The sequence below is a fragment of the Neophocaena asiaeorientalis genome, unplaced genomic scaffold (assembly GCF_003031525.2).
Source record: "Neophocaena asiaeorientalis asiaeorientalis breed wild unplaced genomic scaffold, Neophocaena_asiaeorientalis_V1.1 scaffold162, whole genome shotgun sequence".
NCBI classification, from domain to species: Eukaryota; Metazoa; Chordata; class Mammalia; order Artiodactyla; family Phocoenidae; genus Neophocaena; species Neophocaena asiaeorientalis.
Genome location: NW_020172637.1, coordinates 734,498 through 760,480, shown reverse-complemented (window position 1 = coordinate 760,480; position 25,983 = coordinate 734,498). Strand labels below are relative to the sequence as shown.

The 25,983-nt window shown below is 35.7% G+C and overlaps 1 protein-coding gene across 1 annotated transcript in view; it reads left to right on the top strand.

The window, feature by feature from the left end:
- Positions 1–6,215: 6,215 nt before the first annotated feature.
- The window catches only part of VTA1 (vesicle trafficking 1), a 65,983-nt gene continuing 46,215 nt past the window's right edge, over positions 6,216–25,983 (top strand). The window contains exons 1-2 of the mRNA XM_024739412.1: positions 6,216–6,390; positions 24,551–24,645. Coding sequence (XP_024595180.1) covers positions 6,270–6,390; positions 24,551–24,645 — 216 coding nt within the window. The 5' untranslated portion in view covers positions 6,216–6,269. The remainder of the gene's footprint in view (positions 6,391–24,550; positions 24,646–25,983) is intronic.

The window sequence follows — 25,983 nt, the reverse complement described above, 5'->3', positions numbered from 1 at the left end:
TTTTTGCAGTACACGGGCCTCTCACTGTTGTGGCCTCTCCCGCTGCGGAGCACAGGCTCTGGATGCACAGGCTCAGCAGCCATGGCTCACGGGCCCAGCTGCTCTGCGGCATGTGGGATCTTCCCGGACTGGGGCATGAACCCGTGTCCCCTGCATCAGCTGGCAGACTCTCAACCACTGCGTCACCAGGGAAGCCCCACATTAAAAAAAAAAATCCAGATCAAATTATTAACAAGACCCCACTTTAAATATTTAAAACATTTTAATATTTTTACAAATAAATAATAATAAAAGTGGAAAAAGATATATCATGCAAACAGTAAGCATCAGAGAGCTGAAATAGCTGTATTAATATGAGAAAACTCAAACAGATTTCAGGGCAAAGAATAATGACAGGGATAAAAGAGACATTTCATAATGATTAAAGTATAATTTCATTAGGAAGCATAACAGTTATAAATGTGTATGCCACCAGTGCCAAAATAGAAGAAGCAAAGCCTGCTAGAACTGAAAAGAGAAATAAATCCAATTATAATTAAAGATTTCAACATTCCTCATCAGTAGTCAATTGACAAAGTAGAACATCAGGAAGGAAACAGAACACAAACATTACCAATAAGCAACTTGAACTAATTGATATTTAGAGAACATTCTTACTAGACAACAGCAGAATATACATTTTTTTCAAGTGCAAATATAACATTCACCAAGAAAGTTCATTTTCTGGGTCATGATAAAGTCTCAATGACTTTGTTTAATTCACAATAGAATTAAACTAGAAATTAATAAAAATAAGATATCTGAAATATGCCCAAATATTTGAGAAAATAACAATACATTTTTATTAACCCATTGATCAAAGAAGAAATTACATGGAAAATTTTAAACTACTTTAAACACAATTTATCAAAATTTGTGGAAAGCAATTAAAACGGTTCTCGACAGCATTTTAAAAGTTCTATATATTATGTTAGAAAAAAGAATTTTTAGCTTCCACCTCAAGAAATTATTTTAAAAAACAGTTTAAATACAAATTACATAGTAAGGAAATAAAAATAAGAGCATGAAACATTGAAATAGAAAACTGAAAGACAATAGAAAAATCAATGAAAGGAGAAGCTGGTCTTTGAAAAGATTAGTAAAACTGACCAATTTCTAGCTAGACAGATTGAGATAATAAAAGATAAAATGAAAATTACTCATATCATAAATGAAAAAAGAAAGAAACATCACAACAGAACATTTAAATGATTATAAGGAAACACCATGAATGATATTACACCAATAAGTTTGATAGTTAGATGAAATGGAAAAATTCCTTGAAAGACACATATTACTAAAAACTGACTCAACAATAAACAGAAAATATGAATATCTCTACACCTATTAAAGAAATTGAATTTAAAATAGAAGCTTTCCCAGAAAAAAAACATCAGGCCCAGATAGCTTCGTTGGTGAATTCCTTCAAACGTTTAAGAAATAATACTTCACAACCTCTTTTAGGAACTAGGAGGGACTATTTGTCATGTCATTTAACGAAGCCAGCATAACCTTGATACCAAAAACTCTTAGCAAAAATAGTCTAGCATATGGAATCCAGCAATATATATAAAGATAATACATCATGTTCAAGTGGGGTTTATCCCAGGAATGAAAAGTTTTTTTAACAGTCGAAAACCGATTAATGTAATTCAACTAGATTAATGGAATAAAGGAAAAAAATCACCTAGTCATCCTAATAGATGCGGATAAAAGCATTTGATTACATAACACCCAGTTATAATGAAACAAACAAACAAAACCCCAAATCTCTCACTGTAAAACGGAACTAGCTAAACTTGATAAAAAGCATCTAAAAATACATACAGGAAATATCCTATTTAATAGTGGAAGAATGAATAATTTCCCATATAATCGGGAAAAAAGGTAAGGATGTGTACTTTTACCACTTTTGTTTAACATTGAACTGAAGGCCAATAAGACTAAACAAAACAAAAATTACATATATATTTAATATATACTTATTCAATAAATGCAGTAAGACAAAAAATAGAAGATATACAGATTAGAAATGAAGAAATATCATCTTTAGTCACAGACATAATCATGTAAATAAAAAATTCTAAAGGATGTGCTAAAAGTTACTAGAATTTGTAATTAAGTTATCAAGATTGAAATTTCTGTAGAGCAATAAAAAATGAAATTTAAATTTTAAAAAAAGATTTACAATATTATTCATTAAGTATGAAACAGGTAGAGATAAATTTTACAACAGATATGCTAAAACTGTACAATGAAAACTACAGAATGGTGTTGAGAGAAATTAAAGATGTTAGGGCTTCCCTGGTGGCGCAGTGATTAAGAATCACCTGCCAATGCAGAGGACACGGGTTCGAGCCCTGGTCCAGGAAGATCCCACATGCCGTGGAGCAACTAAGCCCATGTGCCACAACTACTGAGCCTGCACTCTAGAGTCCGTGAGCCACAGCTACTGAAGCCCGCGTGCCTAGAGCCCATGCTCCGCAACAAGAGAAGCCATCTCAATGAGAGTCCCATGCACCGCAACGAAGAGTAGCCCCCGCTCACTGCAAATAGAGAAAAACCCATGCACAGCAATGAAGACCCAACGCAGCCAAAAATAAATAAAATAAAATAAATAAATTTATTAAAAAAAAGAAATTAAAGATGTTTTAAATAAGTGGAACAATAAACCAAGTTCATGGTTTAGAGACCTTAATCTTTTATAACTTGGTCACTCCAAATTAATGTGTAGATCCGATACAATCCCAGTCAAAATCCCAGAAAGCTTTTGTAGAAATTCATAAGCTGCTTTTAAATTTTATATGGGATACAAAAGACCTAGAATAGCCAACATGATTTTGAAAAAGTAAAAGACAACTTACATTATGTATTCTCAAAACTTACTAAAAGGTACAATAATCAAAACAGAGTAGGGTTGGTATGCAGATAGGCATATTGATTACAGGAACAATAGAGACCAAAAATAGTTCAGCACATATATAGTTGTTGTTTCTTTTAATTCTCCAATTTAATTCAATGGTGCTGGAACAACCAGATATCCATGTTGAAAAAAATAAAAAGCATTTTATTACCTTTACCCCTGTCTCAGCCATGGATGTGTAAATGGACCTGGCCAAGTCATTGGTCATCTCTTTCAGTCTTCTGATAGCAACTGTAGGGGAAAAAAACAACTCTATTTTAGGGGATGCTAAACAATCAGAATGTGAGTCTCATATACTGGAAGACAAATTTCTACCATAGAGAGTGTACCCAAAAAAGACAGCTATAGGTATATACTACCATTATTACATTGGTTGAGCTCTGTCATTTCCCATCAAAATATTGGTGACCACAATTAGAACAGAAAGTTTTGCTGTGAGAAGACCATGAGTACACTGGAGTCCAGGGAATGGTGCAGAACATTTACCTTTTCCCACCAAAACACCAGTCAGTTCTGGTCTCTCTCCCTTTTCTTCTTCCTGTGGTTGCTCCTATCCCCTATCTCTGCCCTCCCCTAACTTGCCAAGATTCTAGCCCCAACCTGGAGGGTGACATCAGGTCCTTCAGCAACTGATCAGAGTTGGATGGAAGAGAGTCAGGTCCTTCTTCATAGTAAAATATCAGCAAATTCTTAATTGTAAATCATCAACCAGAAAAATCAACTTCATGTTGTTAATATTCACCTTGTTTACACTCACACTTACTAGCTGTGACCTGGTGCAAGTTAAATAAATTCTATGTGTCTCATTTCTCTCACTTGTAAAATAATGAAAATGATAACACCTTCTTTGCAGGGCTGTAGTAAAGATTAAGTGATTTAAAGTCACTAGAAACATGCCCGATACACAGTAGATACTTGGCAAACTGCTAGCTAGTTATTCTTGCTTTGTTGTGGCACGGAAGAGGTGAAACAATTCATATTTGGTGAACTTAACTTCAGTAGCAGGAAGTGCAGTTTCTGACCAAGGCAATCAGGGTAGAGGATCTGACTTGAAGAGAGTGGAGAAGGCTTAAAACATCAGCCATGTACTGATGATTCACTAGGGCACTGGCCCTCAAACTTGAGTGTGCCAATTTACTAAAGACCTTTTAAAAATACTGGTATGTAGGATCCAACTCAGAACAGTTAAATCCGTAAGCCTGGGCGGGGGTACCTAGACAGGAGCTTTTAAAAAATTTCTGGGTTGGGGCTTCCCTGGTGGCACAATGGTTGAGAATCTGCCTGCCAATGCAGGGGACCCGGGTTCGAGCCCTGGTCTGGGAAGATTCCACATGCCGCGGAGCAACTGGGCCCGTGAGCCACAACTACTGAGCCTGCGCGTCTGGAGCCTGTGCTGTGCCACGACAGTGAGAGGCCCGCGCACCTCGATGAAGAGTGGCCCCCGCTCGCCGCAACTAGAGAAAGCCCTTGCACAGAAACAAAGACCCAACACAACCAAAAATAAATAAATAATTAATTAAAAAAAAAATTTCTGGGGTGAACTTTAAGGACAACCAAAGTTGAGAATCAAGGACTAATAGGAAAGAATAAATGAGACATCATAAGAACAGAGAGATGATTCTGCTTTGCTTCATTAATTTCTCTACCAATCTAGCAACTTCTGACTGGATAGTGGGAATAGAGCAGGAGAAAGAAACGATACTATCTTTGTCTGTTCCAGCTGCTATAACAAAATACCACAGACTGGGCAGCTTATAAACAACAGAAATCTATTTCTCACAGTTCTGAAAGCTGGATGGTCAAGTTCAGGTGCCAGCATGGTCAGGTTCTGGTGGGAGCCCTCTTCCAAGCTGAGGACTGCTGATTTCTCATTGTATCTGCAAATGGCGGAAGGGCAAGCTAGCTCTCTGGGGTCTCTTTTATAAGGGCATTAATCTGATTCATGAGGGTTCTGTCTGCATGACCTAATCATATGCCAAGGGCCCCACCTCCTAATATCATCACCTTGGGCATTCAGTTTCAACATATGAATTTTGGGGAGACACCAATATTCAGTCCATAGTACATACGTTCTCAACTGGTAATGAATGTGTTGCTGAAATTGGGGAGAATACAGAACTCAAGTTTCTTGTAAAACAGGTAGCCCGCTAACTAAGGTGATGTACTCTGCAAAAAGGGATAGACAAAAATGTGGACTGGAGACAACATAAGGACACAGAGTAGGTTCTGCTGAGCTTGGGGGTGGGGATAGAGTGGAGTGTTGATTAGAAAATAGTAGGCAGAGGGAAATTTCAGAGCTTGAGATCTTGTTTCTTGGAGATGGTGTGATTCCAATGAAAACCAGTTTTAAGATGAACTCTCAAAACTGGGGAGTGAGATAAAATAAAGAAATAAAGATTAAGGTTACTGGAGGAGGTAAATAAAGTGTAAAGTCCTGATAGCATGGGCTGGAGAGGAGAGAAAAAGAACTGATGACGTCACTGATGGTAGAAGGAAAAGTTGATGCCTACCTACAATGGTATGAGTCGGCAGCATTGAGCAAGAACTACTACCTGAACGCCTTATCTGTGCATCGACAAGATAGTAGCTGTCAAATGACTTTGCAAATCTCTCATTACTCTCCAGAAACAAACGATCTACAAATTATTCATTCACTAGTGTATATGCTCTCCAGCTCAGAACAAAAGCTCAATTTTCTTTAAGCTTAATGTGTTAGTATTTATGTTGAAAAAGTAACTGGTTATTTTATCCAATGTGCCCATACAGAAGAGTGTAATTTAAAGTGGAAACACATCATCTCTCATCTTACGCAAGAATTGAATTTAAAGTTTCTAAAATTAGAAAAGCTTCTATGGACGCTATTAATATAATCTGAGGTACTGGAAACGATAATTCCTGAAGGATGCCAAAGGCAATTCATGTCTTTACCTTTTCTTCCAATCAACAAACATTATTTTCTTTTTGTGTTTCCCTTTCTACCCATCCTTCAGCCACAAAAGGCGGGTAGAGGCTGGAAACAGAAGAGAAATAAAACAAAATCTCTTCTCCCTCCGGCCAGCGGCCAGCAGGGAGCGCTGGTGCCATAGGCGGTATCACAGCCAAGCTGCTCCACCTCCTCTGGGCTCTATAACTGCTACGAGCCAGGCGCAATGAGGTTGTCCCTGCTGGGAACCCGTAGTTGCCTCGACGTTGCTGAGCAACGGGAAAATGGGCGGGATTTGCCTGCGCGTTAGTGCGCGCACCCTCCCAGACGGAAGCGGAAGTGTCGGTGGCCGGCGAGTAAGAAGGGTTTGTTCCTGGAGTGGAGATGGCGGCCCTTGCTTTGCTCCCCCCGCTGCCCCCGCTGCCTCCACAGTTTAAGAGCATACAGCATCATCTGAGGACGGCTCAGGAGCATGACAAGCGGGACCCTGTGGTGGCCTATTACTGTGAGTCTTTCCGAGTCGCCGCGGCCCTACTTACCCCCCGGGGCCCACACACCACCCCCTGGTTCTTAAGGCAGGCCCCGCTCCCCTAGCTTTAGATCTGAGCTTTGACCTCTGACCTGCCCTGGGAATCCCTTGGGGCCCCTCCCTCCTCAGGGATCTCCACCTTCTCTCCGCCCCCTCGAAGGCCCCAGAAAGGCAAAACTTCAAAAGGACCATGGTGTCCACGACCTACTCAGTCTTGTGCTTAAATATTTTTAAACAGAATACTTGGGCTCATGAACTCTGGAACACACTGTTCTAAGGGTTTTTTTCTGCGTGTACACACAAGAGGCTCCTGTCGCCACCAGGGAATCCTGATAATAACCTGGGTAGTTAAGTAATTGAGTTGGAGCTAAAACGAAGGTAAGTGTCCCAAAGACAGTAGTGATGTGGGCAAAAATAAGATTGACTAGTTGAAACTATAGTAATAAGTGCAGGTGAATTAGGACAACATGCAAGCGCATTCAAAAATTCATAAATGGAGAGTAGCTGCTACAAAACAAGCACTTGGATTTGTCCATTCCCCCTTCTGCATTCAAACTACCCTGTCCCACCAATGAGAATTTATAGTCTTGATTTTGAATAATACCTGGGGTTGAGACATTTGGTAGCAATAGTCTCGCTTTGGTTGACTGTGATGCTTATAATCTACAGGTGATGAAAAACACAGATTAAATTTGTTGACACTTTTTCCTTTGCAGTAAAGAGAGTAGATCCGGTAAACTTTATTTCATATTCCATACTCTAATGTTACTGCAAATAAAACACGTGACTAAGCAACTATAAAGCTTCTGAAAAGGATTTTTAGCCTTGAGAAGCTCAATATAACGTGTCCTCTATTGTGAACGTTATAAGATTAGCTAAAAAATTGTCCACTGTCATCCCTGCCATACTCCAGGTGACCCCATTTTCATTTCTCAAATTGCAAGCCTCTTTCAAACCTCCACGTTCTTCACTGTCTTGGACCTTCTTCCTTTATTCTCCAATTGGCAAACTCCTTATGATTCAGGGTCTAACTCAAATGTCACCACTTCTGTGGGCAGTAAGTTGATTACTCTCAAGACTTTACCTCAGCTTGTTCAAATCGTAGCAGCATTTTTCCATTATACTTGTTTTTGAGGTTCCTTAAGTAGGGACCATTAGTCTTTCATTCAGCTTGTATTTATTAAGATTCTACCTGTATGAGCATTACCAGGAACTGTGACTACAGTTCCTGCATTCATGGAACTTACATACTATGGGGTGGGGAGATTAAGCAATAAAATGAGTATATTATATAGAATATTAGAAGGTTACAAAGAAAAATAAAGCAGGGAAAGTATAGGGAGTACCAGGAGTAGGGTGGTAGGAAGTGAGGAAGGGATTTCATTTTTAGACTGGTCAGGGAGAGCTTCACTGGGTTCACGTCTGAGCAAGACTTGAAAAGAGTGAAAGGCAGGCTTTGCATCACCGGGGAAAGAGTACTCTCCATAGAGGGGGTAACAAGCACAAAAGTCTTGCTTGAAAGAGGATCAAGGTGACCATTGTAACTGGAGTGATAGAGCAAGGAGAAAAACGATGTGATTAAAGTCAAAGAGGTTATCTCTTATAACAATGAAATAGGAACCCTTGATTCTGTGTAAAACTAATCCCTGTTTATGGGTTCTGTATTATATACCTTTGTGACTGCCCAGAGACCCTTTATTTCCCGTGTCATTATCTTCCCTCTTTTGCTATTTCTTTCTAAACTTGCCCTAGTTTCCTTTATTTAAAAACTAAAAGGAGCTCTCACTGTGACATTCCCCTAAAGTTGCAGTCCTGTCTGCCCAGCCTCAAAGATAAGCTTGAAATAATTGTCTGTAGTTGTCTTTACATCCTTATCTAATAGAACTTTTTTTCAGCCCATTGTGGTCTGGTTTTCATGCCCATTATTTCACTGTAATTGCTCTCAGCAGGGTCATGAACAAACATTTTTATTGCTAAATCCAGGTGACACTTGAAAAATATTTTTGTTATGAAACATATGCATGTTAAAGAACATATATAATGTATGTAAGGAACAGTAAAATGAATGCTAATGTACTCACCATATTTGCTGCTATTAGACTTATATTTTTGCTGATCTGACGAGTGTGAAATGATGTCTCATTCGAGTGAAATTTGCAATTCACTGAGCCTTAATAAAGTTGAGCATCTTTTCATATTTTAATTAACCATTTGTGATTTCCTTTTGAAATACCTATTTATTGCTTTTGACCGTTTTTCTATTTCATTGTCTTTTCTTAATAATCTAGCTACTGATCCATTGGTATATGCGTTGTGATTGTCTTCTCTAAGTTTATAGTTTGATTTTTCACTTGATTTATGAAATCCTTTGATGTGCAAAAGTTTTTAATTTTAAAATATGGCCAATTTATTAATCTCTTCCTTATGGTTCATGTTCTGATTTTCTAGGCCTTGATTTCTTTTTGTGTACCTTATTTGGCACTTTGCCTTCCTGAGTTTGTAGGTTGATGTCTTTCATTAAATTTAGAAAATTTTCTACTATCATCTGTTCAAGTACTGCTTCTCTGCTATCTCTATTCTCTCCTGCAGTTTTAATTAGGTATGTGCTGCATTTTTCTCCTTTAGCTTCTTTGTCTCTTAATGCTTTCATAGTTTGTATCCATTTTCTTTCTGTGCTACATTCTGTATAATTTCTTTAGGTCTGTGTTCACCTCCACATATCTTATTGTAGAACCTGTCTGTTGAGTTTCTATTTCCATTTTTTATTTCTAGATGTTCTCATTTTGTTTTTAAATCAGCTAGCCATTTCTGATAATCTTTTGTTAACTGCGTTTTTAAAACACTCTTCTTTAAATGCTTTAAAAAATATTTATGTTTATATTTCCTGTCTGATAATTCCTGTGCATGTTATATTTTAGGTGTGATTCTGCTGTCTAACAGAAGATGGCTCATGATGACTTTTTTCCTTGTAATTTATGCTCTAGACATACTAAACCAGTGCTCTTCAAACTTCAGTATGCAAATAATTCTACAGGAATCATTTTCACAGTTCTCAACTTCTGTATGTTTCTTTACTGACAAAGTTCCTTTGGTCAAGGTAGCAAAGTAGTATGCTTCTTCGTTTTTTTTAAATCATATCCTGTTCTCAGTTGCCCTTCTCCTACTTTAAAGAAGGACATACTCTGATGCCTCATTAGCATTTTTATGGTGTATTGCCCTGGAGAAGAAGGTGGAAAATACTCCAGGGTGTCCAGAAAAAAGGGACAGTTCAAATAAATTACTGGTATTAGTGAAACCTCCATTAATTAAGGTATTAGGTAGAGCTTCCTATCTTTCTCTGTCTTATTTGGAAGAACACCAATCAGAGCAAAGAGTAAGCTTTTATTTTAAAATGCTGGGCATGAGAAAGAAAAGATGTCAAAGGAACATTCTAACATATAACTTTTTATAAGGGGAGCGGTCAGGAATGAAACTCAGAAGAAGAAGGAATTGTTCTTAGCTATTAGCAGCCATTGTTTGGTCATTTTGGATTTTATCCAGAGGAGTGCAGAGGGACAGTGTGAGACCAAGATCAAGTGCAAGATGGTGTGGAGAGGGTTAGCTGTGGGAACAAGGACATGAACGTACCACAGTGGAAACTTCTCTGTATTTCAGAGTCTCTTACACTTGTATGTATATATATTAAGGGTAACATCTCATGTTCAAAATTGGCCTGTGTTGAGGTGTTCTGAAGTTTCAAAATGGTAAGAGTTTTCATTATATGACCTTACCTTTTTGTTCTCTGTTCCTTACTAAAGTGTCATTCCGGAGGTAAGAAACAAAAGGGAAATGCTGAAGTGGGGCAGTGCCTTATTTCATCCAAGTCACAAGCTCATGTAAAGGTCTGTAGGTTATCAAAATTTTAGAATTAGAATTCAGAAATGAGATGGGGCTTGCGGGGACGTGTTAACATATTTATTCGAATTAAAGAAGTCATATTTTTCTGAAAAAAGTAAACCTCCAGTGGCTGATTGGTTTGGCTTTAACAGCTGGTTTTGCCATTTATGTAAAATGGTGGACATTCTCCTTAAATGAGGTAAATCTTTAGCTCTGAAGTGTTTTGTTTTTTCAGAAATACATTTAAAACAAGTGACAAAATTAAAATACTAAAAAATTTTTTTTCCTGCCAGCAGATGTTGAAATGAACAGTATTTCTGTTTTCCCAATCCTGTGTCACTGTCTTAGGATAAAAAGAAGCCTTTGAAAGAAAATGATGAGTCTTTCTTTATAAGATCTTTTCTGAATACTTCACAGGAATTGAGAGAATGAATACTCTAATGTGGGGTGACAGATTCTTTTCTAGTCTTAAAACAAATTTTCAGGCAGACCTAATTAAAATGTCAGCTAAGAGAGATTATTAACAATATTATTTGATGATAAGTGATGATGTGGTTTTTAGCCTATAACCCAGAAGGAATTTAAAGAATTCAGTGATTTTGCTGTGACAGAGCTTCCATTCACATCTGCTGCTTTATATGAATGAATTTTCTCCCTTGTTAAATTCATAAAAATGAACGTAGGAATAGAACCAATACTCTACCCTGGTTCATTATGAGGATAAATCATATTAATTCATAGATAGGCAGTTTAACTCATTATTTGATGCATTTCCAAGAAAATTGTAATATTTATACTTAATGATTATTAAAATAAATAATCATGTTGTCTTGATCAATTATACATAATAATAATTGCCAAAACTCAATTCCAGAAGAAATATTTTAACACATAGTAGCTTCTCTCAGAGGAAATTTTGTCAAAATTTCAATTTTTATATCCTTTCTGTTGCAGAGCAGTATGATAGGATAATCAAGTAGGACTTTTGAGCATACAAATACATGTTTTATAATAAAATTCTATAAGATAAGTAAATAGAAATATGGGTTAAAAGAAAATACACAGTATTATTTCTGACTCTTAAAAAAAGAGCTTTTTGTATCTTAAAATAGATTATAATAGATACCAAATTACTATGGTATTTACAGTTGAAAGAGTGATATAATTTTTAGATGTCAATATTTGATGTAGTACAGAAATTACATTTTTTTACCTGTTTAAACTTCTGATGAAAAGTGGTAGATGTCAACTGAAAAATGTGTGAAGGGATACATTTCTATAAACTTAGAGCAAACAAAAATATTCTAAATTCCTAGAGCAATGAAGAATTTTTTGTGAGAAAAAAATTCAAGATTATTTTGCTAAAGTACTTGCTGATTTATAAAAGTTCCATATTCTCTTATTTCTGAGGCTTTATATATGTTGCTCTCTGCTTGGAATCCCCTCTGACTTCCTCTTAATCTAACTAATTTATGCTTACGGACTCAGTACTTTTTGCAGATTGGTTTTCCTGACCTCATAGAATGGTCTAGAAATTGTTTCATATATGTCCCTCATCTTGATCACATTGTGTTATAACACTGTTATCTTTCTGTCTCCTGGATTCTCCTGGAGGACAGGGATTGATACCTTTTTTTCACCTGGCACATAATTGGCATTCATAAATATTTAATGAATGCCATTGTTCTGAATATTCCATTCTTACTAGAATGTAAGCTCTGTGAGAGCAAGAAGTATGTCTTAGTTGAGTCTCTTAACTCCTAATACAGTACCTAAGCCATGGTGGATAATTGTAAATTATGTAATTTACATGTTATATCTGTTGATTGAATAAATGAACTATACGGAAATTCTTAGTTTTTTCACATGCTCTTACTACAGTAAGGAAACGTAATTAAAAGAATTTCAAAACACAGTATTTTATGACTTGTGGGTATTAGATTAAGTCATAGATATGTCATAGGATGTGCCCATTGTGCCTCCTCCTTTCCAGTATTTTGTGATTTCCAAAAATGATTTATATCTGGCCTTAATGGGAATTAAACATTTCTAAATTGTTTGATCTTTTATTTTTAAGTCAGGAATGAGTGTTGAAACACCATAGATCAAATTACTGTTTGACTAATATGCTTAGTGTTTACTTCTCTGAACCTTTTAATGTAGTAACTAATAACAAATTATTAAATTTACTCATATTTGGAACATCTCCTCATTCCTGGAAAGAATCCTATTAGATTTTTTTTCATTAAACTTTTTATTTTGAGATAATTGTAGATCTACATACAGTTGTGAGAAATAATACAGAAGATCCTGTGTGCCTTTTACCCATTGTGCCCCAATGGTAATATCTTGTAAAATTATAGTACAGTATCACAACCAGAATATTGACATTGACACAGTCCACTAATCTGATTCAGACTTCCGTAGTTTTCCATGTATTCATTTACGTGTGAGTGTGTTTTTAGTTCTAAATAGTTTTGTCAGGTGTAGGTTCATGTATCCATCACCGTAGTGAAGATAGAGAGCAATTTCCTAAGAAGAATCCTTCATGTTACCCTGTTACAGCCAGAACTATATGTTTTGGGGGGAAGTTATTTTTTATATTTGTCAATTTCTTAAATTTTAAAAAATTCGACTTGAGCTAATGTTGATGTATTAAAGTTTTCTAGAATATCTTTCATATCTATCAGATTTTCAAATTTATTAGTTAAAAATTACAAATTTAACCTTCCCGTTCTTTCCTCATACCTGTCACAATCAGCCAGTCATCAAACATTTAAAATTTTACTTATCTCCTTAGTTTCTCTGATATCATCCCCTCACCTTACATCTAAGCTATTGACATAGCTTCCTACCTTCTACTTCAAGCAGGTAATCCCTGTTGCTACTAAAAAGTTCTGCTTTAAATGCTTAGGGAAAAAAATGCAGAATAAAAGAATGATAAAGTTAACTAAACATTTAGGAATTGTGTGTGACACAAACAGTACAATTAATTTATAAAAACATTGCATTAGGAAAAAATATTTCCAATAGATGAGAGACAAAGATGAGAGATCCAAGATCCAATAGATGAGAGCCAATATCCCTGATATATGAAACACTCATATAAATCCATTAAAAAAAAAACAAAACTAAGATCCCCATAGATAAATGGACAAAGAATATGTATGTACTACTAAAGGAGAGAATACTAGTTATTAACATTCAGGTAAGTTAAAATGGCATACCTTTTTTGGACTATAAAGTTATAACAGTGCAAATGAGTATATGGTGAAATTTTCATTGATGTGGCTGTGTGAGTTGATTCATAGTTTTAGAAAGCATTTTGTCAGAGTGTATGGAATTGTAAAACTATCTGATGTTCAGTAATTCCAGTTTTGAAAAGCTTGTGCTTAGGAAATAATCACTAATATATTAAGAACTTTATGCAGAATTCTCTGAATGATTATTTATACATTTGTGGCAAGCTCAAAACAACCTAAATATATATCATTGTGGAAATGGTTAAGTAAGTTATGGTATATCCATTAGATAGAAAGTGATATAATCATTTAAAAATTAGGAAGCATCTTTTGAAACATGGGAGAAAATTGATATAAAAATACAGGATATAAAATTATATATATACTACGATTTGAACTTTCTTATATGTACATACATACATACACTTGGAGAAGAAATTGTGGCTTTTAGGTTTATATATGGTTTTCTTTTGATTGTCTTTTTTTTAATGTTTTCTATTCTGTAAGTGGGCATGTCCCATAAATACTAAAAAACAAAAGCTTTATTGAAAGCAAAAATTTTTTTAAAGGTACTTGTGGTAGCTCCATCTGACTATCAGAAAAAATATAAGTGCCTTTAGGAACCACTTATGATTTGAACATGGCATCATCTTTTGTAGTTTTAATCAAACTGAACTTCATTCCGTTTCTAGAACCTTACTGGCTTTCTGTTGTCTCCAAGCTTTACAACATTGTTCTCTCTCCCTTGGTACCTCTTCCCTTCCCTGCCATCCCTGCTTCATTTTTATCCTTTGGATACTAGCTTGAATGTCACTTTTTCTGGGAGACCTTCTCTTAAACCCCCTAGTTTTAAGGTGCATCATCTCTGTGTCCTTATTATGCCTTGTATGGCTTTACCTAATTGCTTTTCATTTGCCTATTGTGTCTTCTGGGTGGTAAAGTTAAGAAGGCTGCACCCTGCTGGGAGCTCTTTATTCATTTACTGTACCAGGTAGTGCTAGGCCACTAGACATATTTACACAATAAAGAATAGGTGCTCCAAAAATGTTAAATTGATCTGAATTTTAAGGCAACTATGGTCCCTACAGGGAACTATGGCCTTATAGCTGTCACTGAATAAAGAGGCCAGATGACTAACATTTATGTAGCTCTTGGCATTAATAACAATACTTTTCTTCAGAGCATCGGATTTGAACCTTATAGTTATCCTGGTCCTTTTATTAGTAAGTGATGGAGCCAGGACCTGAATGACGGATTCTAGATGAGAAATGGTTATATGTAAAATTGTTGATAGTAGGTAGTAATTAGAATACCACTTACAGAGTGAAGGTAAAGGGACTAGTTAAATTGGTGAAAAAGAAAGGGAGCCAGTGCAGTAATCTGGAAGATTCCTAATAAGTGGAAGGTAGAAATGGAGGACAGGCTTGATGTTATTAACATATCTCTGAGCTCTGTTATGTCTCTCTTTTTTTTTCCTTAATGAAGCCAGAAAATACTTGAGTCTCTACTAAACATGGGCACCATATGATAACTATTTTGATTCTGTGAAGTTTGGTGTTGTGGATAAAGCTAAAAGTAGAAAGATTCCTTCCTTTTAAATTTGCTTAAGTAACTAAATACATAAAGTTTCAAGTTTGTTTTTTTAAAGTTTCCTCTAGGGGGTGATATTGTACAGTTAATAGACATTCAGTGAAAGTGTACAAGTGTTCTTTCAGAGTCATGTTTATATGATCATAGGAAAATTAAATGTAGTTTTCAGGAAGTTGTAAATACATATGGTATATTTCATATACAAGATGTTATAAGATGCACAAGTGTAAATTTTTAATTTAGTTTAAAGGCCGAAAAATATTGGATTTTTTGCTTGATGGTGGATTAATAATCAGTTGCCTGTTATTTTTTTGTTGTTACACAGAAATTGGATTTTTTTAATGACAGATAAGCTTAACTAAGCCAATGAAGATAAGCAGTGGCTTTTTTTTCTTTTCTTTTTTTTTTTTTTTTTTTTTGCTGATATCTGAACCTGTAACAATTAATTTGAGCCCATAGTCCTCTTATCTAAGTACTTATCATTTTTTATTATAAGCTGACTCAGGATACTTTACTGTAGCAATGACAGGTTAATAAATACTCACAGAAAGTTGGACTACTGGCTTATCCATTAGTACTCCATTCTTTTTGTTTTTGCAAACATATATGCAGACATGCATTTTATATCGTAAAATAGTCATTTTAATAATTACTTTTTTTTTTTTTTTTGTGGTACGTCTGTCACTGTTGTGGGCTCTCCCGTTGCGGAGCACAGGCTCCGGATGCGTAGGCTCAACGGCCATGGCTCACGGGCCCAGCCGCTCCGCGGCATGTGGGATCTTCCCGGACCGGGGCACGAACCCGTGTCCCCTACATCGGCAGGTGGACTCAACCACTGCGCCACCAGGGAAGCCCAATAATTACTCCTTTTTTGAGTAAAGTAAATCATTTTGGTTTTAGACTCTTTCAACCTGTTTCTAAGGTTGAGGGGACAGGATCAGTGTGGTCAAGTAACTTGTCCTTATCTGTCATTGTCTTATGCTTGGCACCCATGCAAGTTTAAATCATCTTTGATAAGATTTTTTTTTAATGACAATTATGATTATTCAGAGTGAAAGCTTACATCCTCTTGGGCAGCACAGGTTTCAGTGCTTGATAAATTCTCACTTTCATTCAATTCATCATGTATTTTTCTGTGGCTTGTCCAGGTTTTTTGGTTTTTAGGTGTTTTTTAATCCCAGTTGTTTCTCTTTGGAAACACTTTGGAGTCCATTGTACCTCCACTGTGGGCTTATTAGATATTCCTCTTTGTTTTAGTATTTTTAATGGTTGCTCTAGCATTTACAGTAACTTATCACAGTCTACTATCATATAACACCTCACATATAAGTTAAGAACTTCACTTTCTTTTCTCCTGTCCTTTGCCTGTAGTTGTTATGTGTTTTATTTATACATATACCATAAACCCTATAATATATTTTTTAACCATCCTTTTTAAAAAGATTCATAAAATGAGGAAATATAATTTTTAATATATTCCCACATAATTACCATATTTAGCACTCTTCATTCCTTTGTGTAGATTGTTTTAAATCTGGTATCATTTTCTTTCCTGTTGAAAAGTTTATCATTTCATTTGTAGGATTGCCACCAATTCTTTCAGCTTCTCTTTTGTGAAACAAGCTTTTATTTCATTCTCATTTTTGAAAGATATTTTTGCTGGTTAAAAAAATTTAATTTGTCAATTGTTTTTGCCACACCTCCCCACCTTTGGAGGGGAGGATTCCAATTACATGTATGTTAGAGCAATTGGTGTTTTCCCACACCTCACTGAAACTCCGGTTTTGTGTTTGTTTTTGTTTCTCTTTTCAATCCTTTTTCTCCCTGCTTTAAGTAGTTCCTATTGCTATGTTCTGAATTTCACTAATTTTTTCTTTTATGGTGTCTAAACTACTATTAATCCTGTCCAGTAAATTTTTTATTTCAGATAGTGTATTTTTCATCTCTGGATGGTCCATTTGTGTTCTTTTATGTATGTTCTGTTTCTCTGTGCATTTTATTCATGGTTTCCATTAAATATACTTTATAATAGTTCCCCAGTATTTTAAGTCATTGTCTGCTATTTCCATTATTTTGTCATTGTTTTATCTTATATTGTTTTATCTTACGTTCACATTCTTCTGCTATTGCCATCATTAGTCATTCTTGATTGGTTGCAGGGCAGAGTGAATTTTAAGTTCTTAAATGTCTGTTCTTGAAGGGATTTAATGTGACCAACAATTAAGTTAATTGCTGTTCAGTTAGATTCTTTTGTGCTTTATTTTGTTTGTTTTTAGCTTTGGGGAGCAGGTCTAAAGTAGCCTTTGCTTTAGGGACAGGTTAACCCTATCACTAAAGCATATCCCTTTGGGGGTCTCTACTGAATATCCTGGGTAAGCATCTAGGGCTCTCCACTCCTTCTGGTTGGAACTTGAATACATCCCAGCCCTGTGTGTGCTCTGGGGACGGTCCAGCTCACAGTTTCTGCTCATTCTTTGGCCGTGTGGAGTTTTCTCCTTCACATGCACTATGGTAGGGTTCTCCTGAGGCTCAAGTTTACCCCTATACAGATTTCTGGATTTCTTTTCTTCATAGCTTCATCCTCTTCAGAACTCTGCCCCTCAGCTTACAGCTGCCTCAGTCTCCGTGAACTCCAGTCTGTTTTCTCAACTCAGCTAGAGGACTGTGCTCTGCTTTGGACTCTCCTCCTACTCCTTAGACTGGGATGTACCTCCAGGCAGAATGTTAGGCTGATATTGGTGTCACCTCATATGTTTCCTTTCTTCAGATGTCTTGGTCTTACCATGTTTGTTTCCATTGTCTGAAAACTTGTTTTGTATATTTTGTGTAGTTTTTTTGTTGTTTACAGTGGGATAGCAAATCTCACTACTCCATGTGGTCAGAATTAGAATCTGTGTTCTCATTTTAGTAATCAAATCATCACTTAGTGTTTGCTAAGTACCAGCATGGTCTTTTAGTAGGAATTCAGAAATAGCTAACTTTTTTTTAAAGCTACTTTTTCTTAAAGCTACTGTATTATGACAGAAGCTCTAAAAATTTTGTTTAAGAAGGAATGAGTGAAGTAAATACCCTTTATTAATATATATTCATTCATACTTTGTTTTTATTCTTTGATTTGGAAGTCCATTCACAAAAGATAATAAAATCCCTGCTTTCACAAAAGCAGGGATTTATAATATACTTATGAGTAGAGTAATATATTTAGTTCTATTTATTGGAATAAAATTTGCCTTTATACATCAGTGTATAGCATAATGATTCCTATTTGAGTGCTACATTAATTTAACCTATTAACTCATAACTCTTCACAATTGCTTTTATATACCTTTTGTGTGCTTATATCATGCATTTCATATTTTTAGATTTCTCATGTATAAGCAAGGGTGTGTTAGAATGTTAATGTTTAGATTTAATGTTCATACCTTCAGGATTAGTAAATGTTTGTCTCCTAAATGTTTCACATTAAAGTTAGGTTGGAAAGTATTTAATCCTTTTGCAAATATGCCTCATTACTCATCTTCAAATAATATTTATTCATAAAAATAAACATTTCCTTGATGAAATAAATCAAATATATTTTCTTATACATGATTCTAGCTACATATTTATTCTGTTTCAGTAGGCAACTTTCCATGTTAGACATTAATTTTTCGTCGTACTGCTGCTGCTACAATGAATTACTTGTCCTGAACAGAGTTCTATATGAAAGTGATGCTTTTTTCCATCCATTATGAAAAAGATCTTTTGGTGTATTTATTAATTTTCATAAGTAGGTTTAATGTCTTTTCACTTTTATTAATATTAGAAAGTGTATCTTGTGATACAACTTAAGAATTGTAAACCATGTAAGATATTCAAAAATGTAAAAGGCCAACTTTTATCCTAAATCTTTCCGGGTCTGAGATGATTCTTTTCAGTCCTTCATTTAAAGTTGTTGCTTTATAATAATGTCCTATAATTGCGAAAACTGAATATGCATGTAAGCCAAGAAAAAAATGCATGTAAGTGAAACCATTAAACTATATTGTTATTAAACTATATTTTGAGTATTAGCCATTTGTATTAAGGTTAACTTTTAAAGAACAAGAAGCTGACATTTGTTTATATTTGTGTTGTGAGGGAGATTGATGATGGTTGTGGTGATAGTGAATTGGGAATAATTTGATTTTTGCTTCAAAGGAGATACAGATAATCTTCATCGCTTGGTAGCAAGAAAGTGCTGATTAATTTTGTGCATGTTTGCTTAATGGGCTCTTACCTATGCTGGATAGCCATTTATGCCCAAAGTTGGTCCACTAGGTAGCTAACTACACTCCATAGATGGTAGGATTCATATATTGTTCACTACTTTGATAAAGTAAGGAGAAAGACCTCCTAGGGAAATGAAACTGTCAGTACTGTATTTCCTCACATTATTGTGTTATTGTGTTGACTAATAGTGTATATAGATAGCGAGTAATTAATTAATGTCTACTAAATTTTCTGTGTGTGTGTTTGGGTGAGGTTTTGTTTGAAAGATGTTTGAAAAAGTCATTTGAGAGGTTGGGAAGATAAGGAAATCCATCTTACACAATTAATATAAAATGTCTTCAGAGAATGGAGAAAACAGGAGAGAAGATGGTAAACAAAATAGAGAACTTTAATATTTTCAAACCAGCTGTTTCACATTGGATGCAAAATATTGGCACATCATAAAAATATGGATGTTTAAACAACTGTAGCTTGTGCTCAGTTTATAGTGATAGAAAGTGTATTTTACTTTGGTCGAATAAATAATACTGAAATATTCAATTATAAAAAAGGTATAAAGCTCATTTGAGGTTGATAATTATGGTATTTATAGTGATGCTGATCTGCCAGTGGTCTCTGTTGCTAGTATGTAGGCATAGGGAGAGAGGATAGTTGGGCTTATATATGAATGTGCTTTTGCCAGAGGAATGTAATAAGAAGATTCAGGGATAGGAGATAGGACAATAAAGTTCAAGAAAAATCTATCATAAAATCAAAGCTGGTTGCAGAGGGAAGCTAAAGGAGAAAAGACTGGTTGTAATGAAGAAGTAGGGCAACACCAATGAACTGGAAGCCTGTTGTAACAAGCAGAGTTTAAAATTGGAAGAAAAGGAATTATGCTTAGAGTGAGTGATTGATATACTGATATTGACAGTACAGCACTTTGAGATGATAATTTAGTTATGGGGTGACTGGCATGTAAAGGAGAGTATGTACAGTTATTGGAGATCATTGTTGATAAGAATTGAGAACACAGCACTCACTGTATGCATAAGAAATAGATTTGCTTTTTCATCACAGAAAATTCAAAATTACAATTGCTAAGTAAAATAAGGATTTATTCCCTCATTTAAAGGAAAGTCTGATGTTGGCAGTACCTAGCGCCAGTGTGCCAATTCCATGAAGTCATCAGGGACTCAAGCTCTTTCTAATTTCAAGTCTACAAACTAGCACGATTACCAAGGTCGCCTTGTGGTCCAAGATATCTGCTAGAGTTTCAGTCATCCCATTTCTATTCTTGGCAGCAGAGAGGAGAAAGGGGAAGGAGTTAGTAAGGTCCTTTCCCTGCTGTCATTCCCCCTTTTAAGGTCCAGAAGTCTCTCCCAACAATTTCTGGTTATATGATATTTGTCTTAGGTAATAACATGGCCATATTTTACTTTGAGGAATACTGGAAAATATACTATTTTGGCTAGCTACATTACAACTCCCTAATAATGTGTAGGGATCTAGTTTGTAAAGAACACGGGGAGAAAGGATGCAGGTAGACAGCTAGCAGTCTTTGCCAGAAGTATTGATTATCCATGTGAACAGCGAAATTTTCAAGATGGTGGAAAGACAAGGAGAGACCCTGAGGTCCATGGGCAATTACAAGCATAACAATCCAATGGAAGAGAGTGGATGAGCCCTAGACCAGCGTATTTAGAAAACATTGAGAGAATACTGTAATAGTGGGATGCAAAGAGAAAACCAATTATACCTGCCAATTCTCTTTTTCAATTCTTTTACACACTAGAAGGAATGTAAGAGAATTAAAACTCATTACTTGAGAGGACTGCAAATAAAATTATTTCTTCAAGTGACATTCAGGTTTTAATTAAGACAAAGAGGAAGAAGGAATCTGAGGAGAGGTAGGGGAGTTTGCTGATTCTGAAACAGTAGTTCCAGGGAATATAGTAGAAGGAACAGGGCTGTGTGGAGAAAATACAGTTTACAGTTGAGAAGAATGAGGATGCAGTGAGCAGTGATTCTTCACCTTTTGCCCATCTACCCACGAGTTAAAAATAATTAAACACAAATCTCCAATATTATGTAATTATTTATAAATAACATTTCTGTATTGATGTACTAATACTATATATGTATTAGAAAAATACTATATGTGTTATAAAAGATATGTAAAAATAGGAACTTATAAAGAGTGAGATAGATGTATCAATAGAAATGCTGATATCTTCTTCCCCACACTCCTACCAATCCCTGGGATCTTAGAGGTCTCAAAGGCTGCAGCCTCAGTATAGCTTAGGGTGGGGACTATTAGGGGAAATAGGAGCAACCTAACACAGAATTGATCCCTACTCTCAACTAAAAGCCTTCCCTTAAAAATAAGAGTAAGAACACTTAAAATTCTTCAGAAAAAAATTTGTAATACCATATGACATAGTAAGATTAAATTTGGAGGAAGAAAAAGCATATTATCAGTTATAGGTATTATCATGTGAGATGACATTTAATCTGTGATCTCAGTGAAATCAAATAGCCAAGACATATAAAAAGCAAAAACATATTAAGGAACCACAAATCATTAGAGAAAGAAAGGATTATTTATTGAGTGTATTTGAGACAGATGCCAGTAACTGAGGTGGATGCATGTTATTAAAAGTTAAATTCAAAAAGGAATTTAACTGGAAAAATCATAACTGAATATCCAGTTTCTTAGAGATAAAAGAGCTTTCCAAGCTTAGAATTGATCGGGGGAAAAAATCGCTTTGGGTACATAAATATTTTAAGCTTCTGTGTTTTAAAACAATATTCAGAAATTGGAAGATGGCACAATATTTGCAGCCAATATGTTTATTTTCCAAAGAGCTCATGTGATGCACTTTTAATAATAAAAAAAAAATGCAACAAAAATGCTGGAAGACCAGAACAATTCACAGAGAGGAGGTGTTGGGGAGTTCAGTCACAATTATAACAACAAAAGCTGACTAAAACAGGTACAGAGCTTGAACAACTCAAGAGATATGACTGGTTTGAAGAGGGGAGGGTGTTCAGCCATGCTTTAAAAGGCGTGGAGTGGGGCGAGGTGATTAGAACCTGGTACTCAAATGTGTAAACGACCTGGACATGTTGTTAAATATGACTGGTTAAAAGAAAGAGGAAAAGGCAAAATTTAGTCACACTTGTGATTAAAGCAATGGATAATAAGTGCTTTTTTTGCTTCTCAGATTTTTTTTTTTTGTCAGAGTGATATCCAGTGCTGGTTACTATGCAGTGAAAATGAAAGCATCATGCTTTTTACACTGTAAGTCAGTGTAAATCTATACAGTACTTTTAGAACTCCATTTTTTTCCTCTCATTAATACCTAGATGGATCAAACCCTTAAATTTGATATAGAAATAAATGTGTTAATTAATTAAGCTTAAAGCTCTATAACATGAGATAGCTCTAAAAGCCTAAGCCTTCAAAAGTAGTTCCCTCAGATACAGCTATTGAAATTAAAAACACATGCAGAATACATAACTGTATTATTTGTATATTAATACATCTTTAAAGAAGATATGATTGGGTTGACATAATTGAGTTGGAAATCCTGAGAGTAGCTAACATACCAAGCCATGTTCTAAAGCTGCAGTAAATAAAGCAATGATAGACCAGTAGACTAACAAATAACAAGCAAGATAGACAATGTAAAGAATTAGGCCCTTTTATCCCATGAAAACTTAATGTATGCTAATGAATGATAAAAGTGGCATTTAAATCAGTAGGGCAGAATGCGCTATTCTTTCATTCATGTATTTATCTATTCAGAAAATGTTTATCGAAGGCCAGGCACTATCCCAGATGCCAGGGATACATCAAACCAAGTAGACTACAATCGCCATTTTCATGGAGCTTAAGTTGGAGTTGTAGTAGAATCAGAGGATAAAAAAATTGAAGATGATTACCTGCTGAGGAGAAAATAAATCAGGGAAGGGGGATAGTGTTCACAAGATTCCATTTGGTGGGGGAAACATGATCTCCCTCCTTTCTACTGTACAAAGAACTGCCACACGGCAATTAGTTAAAAAGCAAACAACCCAACAGAAAATTTGGCAGATTTTTTCCTTTTATTTTGATAGCTATTCCTAATTCATAAAGGAGGATATAGAGCTATCCAGTAAATCTCTAATACCTTTGAATAGTGAAAATGTAAAATCAAACAGTGAGGTAACACAGTTCTGAGATTGATAAGTTTAATATCAATTTTTAATTTAATATCAATTTTTTGTGAGTTTAGGAGAAATGGGTGCTTGCATGTGTTATAGATATAACTGCATAGTGGTAATTCGTTTTGGAAGACAATTTTAAGAGTAGCTCTTAAAGTGAGAAAGGTACTACATATACTATGAGCCAGCAATTCTCATTCTTGGTATCTCCCTCAGGGAACTCTTGAATGTGTGCTCAAGAAGGTCTGGTAGCGCAACATGGTTTGTAACGATGAAAATCTGAGAACTACCCAAATGTGCTTTAGTTTGTTGTGGCCATAGTGTGGAGCACTGTAGTGCTACGCAGATCTCCTTAGCATATTGTTGAATGTAAGAGGTAAATTATAGGCAGTATATGTACATACCAGTGGTAACAACAATTACCACCAAACTTTACAGCTCTTATCACTGGGAAAGCTATTTAGGATTGTGGTAGCAGAGAGGTTTTTAGCTTCAGCCTTATCTCTAATATTTCTATTTTTTTAAAGAGATGGTATACTTATTTTTATTTGTATATATAAAAATGACCAAAAAAATTCTCCCTGTTAGCCTCAGCTTGAGTGGCATTTCCCATTGTCCCAGCCCATATTGTGTATTTTATCAGTATTACTTATCTCGCCCTTGGCAAGTGCTCTTGTACACATGGTTGTTTTTCTGCATGCCCTCACTTACCTATTAAATTGCAGGTTCCTTTGACAGCTTAGGACCTAGTCCTTTTATTTTTTAAACATAATGCCAAAAGAGAAGGCCTTACTTCATAAAAACTTACCATCATCATTCATCTTGCATTCTTTGGATAATATTTTTGTGTTCTTTATATTTGTGAATAAGAGCCATAGTAAATCAAAGTTTTATTTCTCAATTCGCTTAAAACTTGAATTATTAATTAGACAAAACATATTTTAAACATTCAGTCCTGGAAATTGTTCAAATCGTATTTTTCTTTGTAGGTCGTTTGTATGCGATGCAAACGGGAATGAAGATTGATAGTAAAACTCCTGAATGTCGTAAATTTTTATCAAAGCTAATGGATCAGTTAGAAGCTGTAAGTTGAACACTGAAAATTTATTTTCTGCTTAATGTTTAAAATGCCGTTTTATTTCATTTGTGTGTGTGTTGTCATTTTAGTTCTTCCTGTTGGCAGCAATCAGCAATGTCATAGCTGAGGAAAAATGAGACACATTTTTTTTTTCATTTACATCATACTGCTTAGGGAGTTGTAAGTAGGTATAAGTCGGTTTCAGTATCTTTACATATACATTATATCTTGTTCCAGGTTATTGTAGATGACCTTTGAGTCATTCTTTCATAAGTAACAAACCCTTTCTAACCTTCCTTCATGCAGTCACACCGATGATTGATTTGGGAATTTTTAAATGGCTCTTGTAATAATGAAATCGGGGACTTCCTTGGTGGTCCAGTGGTTAAGACTTCGCACTTCCACTGCAGGGGGTGCGTGTTCGATCCCTGGTTGGGGAACTGCAATCCCACATGCTGTGAGGCACGGGCAAAAAAAAAAAAAAAAAAAAAGAAAGAAACGGGCTATTTATTTAGTGAAAAGGACCATGAAGGAAGTTGCCTACTGTTTCTTCCTCCTACTCTTGGTCCCATAACAAGATACTCTTATGGTCTAGGCATTTTCCTCTGCTAGCAGAAATGTGGTAGGTGACCAGTAAGTCATCTTGAACTGTGATAGGACTTCACAGGTTATGTAGAAGCACGAATCCAGGGAAAATTGAAGGATTTGATTAGGTGTCAGTGCATCAGGAAGGCATTATTAAACCATAGTAACCTTACTTAGTAAGCAGGGCTCCACCCTGTGCCTCCCATGCCCAGCCATCCCAGTTTCTTTTTTAACAATGTCAAGGTTTACTTCTCATTAATGCATCTCCTCCAAGGCAGTTATATTCATAGCTGTGGCTTACTTTTTATTTGCTTATTTAGTTATGTGACCTGCTCAAGAGAATTAGAAACCTAAATATTTATTTGATCAGTTGCATTATTTTGTTTAGAGAAACAAAATTCAGACATATTAAAAATCAATACACTTATACCAGTCGGCCCAGAACTTTTTTTTTTTTTTTGCGGTACGCGGGCCTCTCACTGCTGTGGCCTCTCCCGCTGCGGAACACAGGCTCCGGACGCGCAGGCTCAGCGGCCATGGCCCACGGGCCCAGCCGCTCCGCGGCATGTGGGATCCTCCCGGACCGGGGCACGAACCCGCGTCCCCTGCATCGGCAGGCGGACTCCCAACCACTGCGCCACCAGGGAAGCCCCAGAACTTTTTTTAAATGTTGAAAGTTATTCAGATCAAAGCCTACTTGTATTAAGCAGCCACGGGCAATAGTGTTCTCTCTAACTTTGTATGGGTGCCTGGCCTTCT